Source organism: Berghia stephanieae, chromosome 2 (assembly GCF_034508935.2).
Source record: "Berghia stephanieae isolate SIO BIC M18660-M18661 chromosome 2, UCSD_Bste_1.3, whole genome shotgun sequence".
NCBI classification, from domain to species: domain Eukaryota; kingdom Metazoa; phylum Mollusca; class Gastropoda; order Nudibranchia; family Aeolidiidae; genus Berghia; species Berghia stephanieae.
In genome coordinates, this window is record NC_088361.1 from 20802463 (window position 1) to 20813412 (window position 10950).

At 38.7% G+C, this 10950-nt stretch overlaps 1 protein-coding gene across 1 annotated transcript; it reads left to right on the top strand.

Annotated features, from left to right (window-relative positions):
- Positions 1-57: 57 nt before the first annotated feature.
- Positions 58-8449, top strand: LOC144963894 (uncharacterized). The gene is made up of 5 exons (XM_078897842.1): positions 58-1412; positions 1491-3125; positions 3330-4674; positions 5245-5389; positions 8340-8449. Exons 1-5 carry the CDS (start codon positions 58-60, stop codon positions 8447-8449), a joined length of 4590 nt encoding a protein of 1529 aa, XP_078753968.1.
- The last annotated feature ends 2501 nt before the right edge of the window (positions 8450-10950 follow it).

The following is a 10950-nucleotide window of genomic DNA, read 5'->3' on the forward strand; positions in this document are numbered from 1 at the left end:
TTCGACCATATTCAAAAACTTCTGGCAACTGAGGTCAACGTAAGGACTGTGAAAAATATGTGGACTTTTTACAACCTAGTTCAGTCACACATTCGGTGTTTAGAGAACTTTGGAATTTCTGGGGAACAGTATGGGGTCATTTTGACACCCCTGATATTGAGTCGACTGCCAAGTGACTTTCGTATGGAATGGGCCCGAACGAGCGACAAACGAGAGTCGGACTTACTCTTTTTGATGGATTTTCTCCACGGCGAAATTCAAAGACGGGAACGTTCCCAACATTTCGATTTGCCACCAACACACGAAAAAGCAAGGGTGGCAGTGGCGTACGAGAAAAGGAAGAACACTGCGTCTGCGTTGATGACAAGTGAAAAAAGAGACAATCAGAATCGTGCTTGTGTTTGTGTTTTCTGTGGTAAAAGGGACAGCCATTACAGTGATAAATGTCCACAGCTGGCGGAAATGGACACTGAAAAAATTAGAGAGAAAACAAAGAACAGTAATCTTTGTTTCAAGTGTTTACGGCCTTCACATTTGGCTAAGAATTGTAGATTCAAATGTTCGATTTGCCATAAAGGTCACCATAAGGTGTTTTGTTACCAAAATCAGAGTGCTGCCAAACAAAACACAAACAGAGCTGAAGACAGTGCAAATGAAAATGGGGGGTCAGGCAACTGCGTGATTTACGCCACGTCTGAGTTTACAGGAAGACAGACTGTCATGCAAAGCTGCAAAGTGAAAGTCAATGGTGTTGACGTTTTTGTTTTGTTTGACAGCGCTGCTGATAAAAGTTACATCTCATCCTCCTGTGTGAAGAGTTTAAAACCCAAATTTATTGGTAAGGAGGAGACATCATTTTTCACATTTGGTGGGGGCAGACCATCAGAAAAAAGAGAAAGAAATGTTTATGAAGTTTCCTTTCAGGGTCTGAAGGGTAAGCAGTCGAAAGTCTGTTTGACAGAAATTGGTGAAATTTGTGGCACATTATACAGGCCAGGGGTGAATCTTGATTGTCTTGCTCAGTTTAAGTCTCAGGTGGGCTCAGATTTGGAATGGGGAGATGAGTATGACAAGGGTCAGAGAATGAGAGTGGATGTTTTGATTGGACTTGATAATTATTGGGAGTTAATAATACCAAGTAAGGTAATAAACAGTGAGATTGGACTTGTGGCTCAAGAGACCATTTTCGGTAAGTGGATCCTTTCTGGATCATGGCATTCCCCTGAAGTAAAGGGCAAAAACTCCCATTTACAATTTTTGACACTGGGTTGTGTAAGTGATAGTACAGTGAAGAAATTCTGGGAGCTTGAGGCAATTGGAATCATGGATGATTCGAACCACGGGGTCAATGCAGAAGTAGGGAACCCCGTATGGGAAGAATTTAGGAACAGTGTAAAGTTTGTAGATCAGAGGTATGAAGTTGCATTGCCATGGAAGGACGGGGTCATGAAGTCAGAGTTATAGAACAATTTTCAATCTGCAAAAAGTAGAGTTGAAAAACTTGACAGGAAGCTGGGTGATGACACCAGATATGCTGATGTGTTCAAAGCTCTTGAAAAGGAAGGAGTGATACATGAGGTTCCCTTGGACGAAATGCAGCCAGAAAACAGACCAGTTTATTACATACCTCACTTTCCAGTAATCAAAGAAGAGAGCGTCACGACCAAGGTCAGACCTGTGTTTGACGCTTCATGCCGTGGATCGAATGGAATATCATTGAATGATTGCGTTCATGCCGGTCCCAATCTGTTACCCAATTTGGCCGATGTCCTCCTTAGATTTCGAAGATGGCCGGTAGCCCTGACAGCAGATATCAAGAAGGCATTTCTTCAAATTAGATTGAAAAAGGAAGACCAAGATGTACAGAGGTTTCTTTTGAAGGAAGGCCAAAACATGAGAGTGATGCGCTGTGAAAGAGTGATCTTTGGATGTACCTCATCACCATTTTTGTTGATTGCAACAGTCAGACACCATCTCAACAAGTATGAGAAGTCAAGGATTCTGGAAGAGATGAAAGATAACTTCTACATGGATGATCTTCTCACTGGAGCAGATGACATTGACCAGGCATGTGAGATGCAGAAGACAGCATCCAAAATCATGTCAGAAGCGAACATGCAGCTATGCAAATGGAATTCTAACAGTTTGGCAGTAAAAGAAAGAGTTCAAAAAGATTTCAGAGATGGAGTCATGCCACAGAGTGACACAACCAAAATTTTGGGACTGAAGTGGAATCCGACGGCTGATGTTTTTGAATTTATGGGTTATCCCTTTCCAACAGATGTTGTGGTAACCAAACGGTTAGTTTTGAGTTTGCTGTCCAGAATTTTTGATCCGCTGGGCTTCCTCAGTCCTTTCACTATAACAGCAAAGATTGTCTTCCAAGAACTCTGGAAATTGGGAGTGGAATGGGACGAAGAAATCCCAGACAGCCTAGAAAAACGGTTTTCAGCATGGATGCATGAATTGTCCATATTGTCGACATGGGCAGTACCAAGGTGTTTGGTGTTGTGCACCTGGATCAACAAGAAGAGTTTAGAAATGCATTGCTTTTGTGATGCGAGTGAAAAGGGGTATTGTACTGCTGTGTATTCAAGTGTGAAGGAAGAAGATGGACGACAGAGGATGACTTTGGTTATGGCCAAGTCACGAGTGGCACCAGTAAAACAGGTCACCTTGCCTCGTTTAGAATTGTTGGGTTGTCTGTTGGGAGCCCGTCTCCTTCGTTTTGTAATAAAAGCATTACAACTGCCAGAGGAAACAAATTACAGATGCTGGACAGACTCGATGGTTGCTCTACACTGGATACGCAGTGATTCCTCAAAGTGGAAAACATTCATTGCAAATAGAGTTTCTGAAATCCAACAACATACTTCCCCCTCAAATTGGCAGCATTGCAAGGGATCAGAAAATCCTGCTGATTTGGGAACACGAGGAGTGACAGCAAATACCTTGATGCATTCGTCTGAGTGGATAAATGGGCCAACAGATTTTTTAGAGAAGGAAAGTCAAGAAGAGAAAATCCAAGATGAAGCGGAAGTCAACATGATATGTTCCTCAGAGTGCCAAGAGATGACACTACAAAGCAACACCCTTAGTGCAGTGCCTCTGCTACCGTTTGAACGGTGGGGAGGCTTCTCAAAGTCTGTCAGAGTAGTAGCGTGGGTGCTAAGATTTATCAGTAATTGCCGCCAGAAAGCACGCGCAGATAGAGAATACTCAGAGTGTCTCAAGGTTGAAGAGATAGTTGAAGGGAAGAGGGTGCGTTTGAGAACAGTTCAAGCTTAGTATTATTCTGAAGAAGTGAGACAAGTTCAATTGGGAAACAGGGTGGCTAAGGGGTCTCCGTTGCGTAAATTGAATCCTTTCATTGATGAAGATGGTCTCTTGAGGTTGCAAGGACGACTTCAGTTTGCTTCAGCGTCATTTGAGTGCAAACACCCAATTATTTTGCCGAAATGTCATGTTTCAGAGTTATTGACAAGTCGTGAGCATTTAGAATCGAAGCACGCAGGTGTTCCACACATGATATCTTCTATTCGGAACGAGTTCTGGATAATCGGGTTGAGAACATTAGCAAGAAAAGTAAAAAGGCAGTGTGCCAGGTGCTCTAGATATGACTCTTTACCATGCCAACAGCCAATTGCTCCCCTCCCCAAGGAGAGAATTAGCAGATCTGAACCCTTTTCTGTAACAGGGGTAGACTTTGCCGGGCCGATATTTACCGCAGACTTTGTTGGGAAAAAGCACTACATTTGTTTGTTTACATGTGGTGTAACAAGGGCCATTCATTTGGAGCTTGTGGACAGTTTAACAGTTGAACAGTTCATGATGGCATTCAAACGATTTGTGTCAAGAAGACATATGCCAGTGACTGTTATGAGTGATAATGCTAAAACTTTTCAGTCAGCGTCAAGAAAATTGGCAGAAGAATATGGTGATAAAAGTCCCAAATGGAAGTTTATCAAACCTAGAAGCCCATGGGTTGGAGGAATTTGGGAACGCCTTGTCCGTTCTGTTAAGTCCAGTTTAAAGAAAAGTATGAGTACCAGATGCCTTACAAAATCAGAACTTATCACACTGTTATGTGAAATAGAAATGTGTGTCAACAGTCGTCCACTCACATTTGTCGGGGACACGCTAGATAGCCGGGAAGCTCTCACTCCTAATCACTTTCTTATTGGTGGAAACATGGCCGCCATGGGTTCGAACCTTAGCCATGAGAGTGTAACGGCAAATGACTTGCGCCAAATGGCAGCATCGAGGTCAGAAGAGTTAGAGAAATTTTGGTCTATTTGGAGACAGAGTTATATCAGAGAGTTACCTCATGCTCCTATGGCAAAAGCAAAGGGGAGTCTGAAACTGAACGATGTTGTTATCATCAGAGAAGACAATTGTTCAAAATTGTATTGGCCACTTGGTAGAGTGACAAAGCTAATTCCAAGTAAAGACAAGCTTATAAGAACAGTTGAAGTGAAAACAAAGAAAGGGTCGTTTATTAGACCAATACAAAGACTGCATCTTCTTGAACTAGAAGGCAGAGGGTCTATGAGTGATGATACCGAGGCTGATTCACAGCGACCAGAAAGTAGTGATGGTTCGAACCTTCCTAAAGAAGTAGGAGTTAGTGTTGGACAGGAAAATTATGGAGTTCGAACAAGAGCAGGGCGCATCGTGAAGCCTAAATGTATTTTTAGCCTCTAAACGTATTGTATCATCCTATTATTTCCACATATTCAGTTATATTGTGTTTCGATTAGTAGTCTTATATATAAAGACTTGTTTGCTATGTTTATTCTAATGTATATTGATGGTATAATTTTGCTCTCCCAAATAGCTAAGATGGTTTATTATTGTTGTCAGTAGTGGCGGCTTTATGCATACGACTAATACTAATACATAATGAGTTGATCAAAACGAGTGGGCATTTCCTGAAGATGGGTTATTGCCGCATTGCTATCCTTTTTTATGGGGGTTTGATTGCATTTTATAGATTTTCAGTTGAATTATTTTAATTCCTTGCATCATTTTAGTTTGGATTTGTTTTGCATTTTTTACGCGATTTTGCATATATGTTCAGATTTACGATAAGGTTTAAATTGTACCAGTAGTACTCTGGTCACCTTTTTATTTTTGTTTCCCTCTCTTCTCTACTCCACCATTTGAATTATGTTTGTAGTACGGTTTTGCGGTTTGACGTTATTTTGACAGTTGGATATTTCATGTTATTCATCATTATCCAAGGTGGGGAGAATGTTGTATATTTTCTTAGGCCATTTTCTTTATTGCAACAAAGAGCAGGAATTATCGGGCAATTTTCACAGATACCAAAAAGCCCGCAATTTGTTGTGTTTTTTGAACGGAAGTAATCTAGAGAACGATGACTACGGTGAGAGGTTGGGATTTCTTTGGTGACTGTCAAAGTGGAAGCATCATGTTTTATTTGTAAACAATCTTGCTTGTAAATAAAGTGTTTAAAAGTATCTTTGGAGACTCAGTTCAATTTATTGACTAACATTTGTAGTAAATTTACCATTGGCGAATGCGATTATAGTTGATTCTAAACAAATCTAGCACATCCGCAACAAAAAATAATGATGTAATTTTCAACTGGTCTTGATATTCTCAAGTAATAATAATCTATCCATTCTTCTTGAAAAATAGGGTTTACTGTCAACATTGTTTTGTAAAGCCATTTTTAAAATTTTATCATTGAGCACAGAATTACTATCAAATCTAAAATTGATAAAACTGTTTATTACACACTGATTACGCGGAACTTGCAAAGCTATTTTTCTTGCTAATTCTGTCATCCGTTGACCAATTAATGCGAAGGAAATATGCCAGGTCGTAATACTAATCCTTGACGTTTGACTCTTTTGCGATTATAATTTATTCTACGTAATTCTAGCACATCAACAACAAAATTGATATTATCAAGTTATAATAATCTAATCCGCAACAACAACAAAAAACGATGACGTAATTTTAAATCTCTCTTGATATTATCAAGTATTAATAATCTTTCTAATCAATTATTTTACAACAAAGGGTTGGGGATTAGCATTGTTCCTAAGTCCAGTGTTAAATTTTTTATCATGACGCACATAATTACCGGCAAATCCAAAAATACATTACCGTAGTATAATAAGTATAATTGATGACCGCCTATTTTTAATAGCCTTTATTTCTCCGCAAATATGGCGGATTCTCTAGGTACTATTAATATAAATAAACCTACACTCGAGCACGTAGATCTCGAATACGTAAATCTCGAAATCACTGAAATCTCACAGTGCAATTCCCCGTTTTGATCCCTCTATTTTGTTTATATTAGCAACACAAAAATCTCGAACACTTCCCGGGGCCAACACGGAAATCTCAAACAAACTAGATATACCCTTGCGGTCCGTTGAAATTATTTTTCGCGAATAATTTGTGTTGAACTCGAACGGAAACAAAAGATGCCATCGCTCTCCCCGTAGCGCTAAGTGTCAGTCTAGTTAGTGAGTTACGCATGGCATATATATATATATATATATATATATATATATATATATATATATATATATATATAATATATTTATATATATATATATATATATATATATATATATATATATATATATATACATACATACATACATATATAATATATATCAATATATATATATATATATATATATATATATATATATATATATATTTGTATTTGTGTGTGTGTGTGTGTGTGTGCGTGTTTGTGAGTATGTGTGGGGAATCACGCAGCATATTTGACCAGCGTCTTACGCGTACCAACCATCACTCAATCCGGGAGACTAGGAGGGCAGTGAGTGCCGTAGGTGGTAACTGTTACGTTTTAAAGTTATACCAACAATTAGTGGTGGGGAAAGTGGAACGAGAGCGTTATCATTTAATACATAGATGATACTGTGTGAGAGCAATCCTCTCTCTCTTTAGCCTGCTATGGGTAAGAGTATGAAGTGTTCAGCAGGCCTGCCTTCCCTCAGTTTCAAATGTCAGGGACATTTTACGAATAAAACCACAGATGATGATGATGATGATGATGATGATGATGATGATGATGATGATGATGATGATGATGATGATGATGATGATGACGATGACGACGATGATGATGATGATGATGATGATGATGATGATGATGACGATGACGATGATAATGATTATGACGATGAAGATTGAAGATGGTGATGATGATGATGATGATGATGATGATGATGATGATGATGATGATGATGATGATGATGATGATGATGATGATGATGATTGTGGTTTTGGTGGTGGTATTGGAGCTGATGTTAAATGTTATGACGGGGTGGTGATGGTGATAGTCATTGATTGGTGGAGTGTGTATTCTTTTTTTCTGATTAGATTAACTTTGCTATTGACCAGTAATCTATCAGGTGTGTACATTTGTATAAATTCATTGACACACCAAATTATAGTCGACACGATGTCCTATGGAAGACTTACAAAACTGAATTAATCAAGATTTCTTTGTGATCGGTGGGCTGGTCGGATAAAATTGTTTACATAATAATAATAATGTGAAACTCGAGTGTGCCTGACGTAGACTGGGAAAAAACACGTTTTTTTTTTGTTTTTTTTTTTTTGTTTTGCTCAGTTCAAAACAACCAACGCCCAAACATTTTAAACATTAATCTTGCTTAAGAGACATTTAGAATTATTAAACAGTGGGCTGGGCTGATAAAATTGTTTACATAATATTGTGACACTTGGGCGTGCCTTGCGTACATTGGCAGTTTTCCTTGTTCAATCCAAACACAGATAAATCAAAACAACCAACGCCCAGAATGAGGAGTGATAGTTATTTTAGATAAGTACCGGATTCGTAGGTAATGACGTCAATTGATGAGTGTGTAATTCACAATGCGATTTGCTTGCTTTTCTATCAAGCACACGCATTGGGAATTGTCATTCCATTTCTGGAATTGAACAAGACAAGAAACAATAAACGCAACACCAGTGAAAACTCTCTTCGTAATTTTGTAAAAGATGACCGATAAAAGGAAATTGAATTGTCTCATTCTCGACTATTGAAAGAGGTCACAATAAAGGAGAATTATCACTATGACTTTTATCAAGACCACCCACATTTACTCCCCTCATATCCTTTGTAAAATACTCAACTCGGAAAAATCGAAAACAGGGAAATCTCAAACTAATAGGCTCGGTCCCGACATGTTTGAGATTTCCGTGCTCGAGTGTATTACTGGCAAACTAGCTCCAATGTAATAGTAGGAACAATGTCTCAAAATTTTAAAAAGTTTGGACAAAGTATCATTTGGATACAGGAAATGAGGGTGACATCGAGGATGAAGAATGCGATCCTTCAATACCTTTAGGAAGTTCTGGCCAATTGATTTTAAAACTGCAGAAAAGTGTTGTCGTTTTCAACGTCTGAGTCGTGGAGACAGCGTTTTGAAACAGTCACGACGGCAAGCGTATTGCAAGCGTTTGGAAGGATGTTTTGCTAGTACTACTGGTAGACAGAGCTGCTGACAAACTGTCGACCTTTGTAACTGAAGCATGGTGGAATACAACTTTATCTATGGAGGCCTTGATTGTCATGGTCATTCCAGGCCAAACTACACTGTTCAACGACTCGGACATAGCAAGTGAAAATATTTTGTTTGGTATTTTGATTGACATAGCTCCGAATAAAGCCACTGGGCATACACTCTTTCTCATAAACATTGCTTTTCAGTTCACACGTCGCACACGTCCTCAGAAGAATGATATCGATAATCTTGACCGAGATATGGAAAAAGGCGATGTGTTTACAATATTCTATGGATGTCCCCGAGCATGTATTCTGTATTCTAAACTTAACTCCGAACAAGAAATGGCAGACAAAAAGAAACAAAATTATATGAATGTGCATACTATCAGATTCAAGTCCACAAGGTAAGCTTGGGTTGTTCCACGAAGTTTGAAATCTCCAAGTCATCAAACATGATTCCAACACACAGATAATTTGGCGATATCAACATAGCCGTCCACGCCATTCTCTAGCAGTTAGTTATGACAAAGCCCGATTACTGAAAGCACCTTGAAAACATAATAGAATCAGCCCAAAATAAGATTGAAACCAGTTTACTCTCTCTCTCTCTCTCTCTCTCTCTCTCTCTCTCTCTCTCTTTCTCTCGCTCTGTCTGTCTGTTTGTTTGTATGTGTGTATGCGTGTGTGTTTGTATCGTGTGTTTGTATGACATGAAACGTCTTTGTTTATTTTTCACTACCCAGGCACCACACTTTGTGCGAAATCTCCAGTGAGACCTTTCTACGGTATGGGGTCATTTTGTATCATAAATTAATGGGGCGGGAAAGGGTCCGATAAGCTTTTTTAGGAACGGGGCCGAAAGATGCCAGTGTAATAAGAGCTGAACTCATTTCGGCTGTAGCGTAATAAAACGTACAATTACAATACATTTTGTAGGTAAATATCTACAAAGTGCATGGCTACCTTCAGCACTCTCTCTCTCTCAAACATACAGACACACATACACACACAGACACACACACAGACATACACACACACACACACACACACACTACAATCACCACCACCACATTTTCATCACGACAACTACAATTACAATCACCACAACGCCACCCATACCACCACCAATACTACTGCAATCAGTGTTGCAAGCGGCGTAAAAAACCTTCAAACAAATTAATTTAGCTCTCTCTCTCTCTTCTTCTTCTTCTTCTTCTTCTTCTTCTTCGTCTTGTGGAAACCTCCAATATAGTTGGGGGAATTAGGTCCAAAAAACCCTTGAATTGTGCAAACAGGGTTGAAAGCATGAAAATTACATATGTTGTAGAGTATGAAAAACCCTATGATTTATGATATAGAACCACTCTGAGAGATCAGTATTAGTTGAGATACTAGGTTTTTAAGGTTAGAAAATTTTGAAATGGACGACAATAAATTCTTTCATTTTTATTGTGTAAACATTCGAGGCAAGCCGATCAAAGGTTGTTTTACGTCATCCTTTGGATTCCCATTGGTGACTATTTTTAGCGTCGAAGCGGATGTTTTCCTTTCCCTTTACTTTTGATTCACAAACCATACAAATTATTTAATCATAAATAATATTCAATTTCACTTGTTTTAAAGGACGTCTAGCGAGCAATATTCTATAAAATTATGAGATTTTTTTCTGCATCTGATTTAATAATTATAATCAATTACTCTAAAACGGACGGGCAGACGGGTAGACGAGCAGAGGGGTAGACTAGCAGAACACAGCTCAATAAATGCCGATAACCGGTGTTGACAAAGGACAGTGCTCATTCTCCCCTCCTGTTTTCTTTTCTTTCCAAAAATACTGCTATAATCATTTTACGTGAGTTAAAACCTATTTCGGTCAAACTCGATGACAGTAAAGAGTCAGCATACCACTTAGATTGCTATAATTATCATCATTATCATCATCATCAACCACTATGATGCTGTATTGTGGCAAGTTATTTACTTTACATTATTTATCGCAAAGGGACAATGGGAGAATGTTCTAATAGTACTGTTGTGTCCTTATGTAAGGCACTGCCTGCTGATGCTGGGTCTTTAACAGAAAGAACGAAAGAAAGAGAGATAGAGAGAGTTGTGAAAGAATATTGCATATGCCTATTAAAGGAATGCGTTTGCATGATTTCAGATACACATACAATAGCAAAAAGAACTGTTCCCAGAGACTGGGACAAATGTTTGATATGGCAACAAGATAACCCAGACCGTTTAGAATGTCCCTCTAAGTCGAAAGCTTAAAACAATATGATGCTAAATGGCATGAGTATTGTCGTGTAAAATTTAATGCCAACAAAATTGGGCGATTAGAATTAAAGAAATTTAAAAGAATTGCCCTACAAGAATTCCAAACTTCGTCATTTGACTTG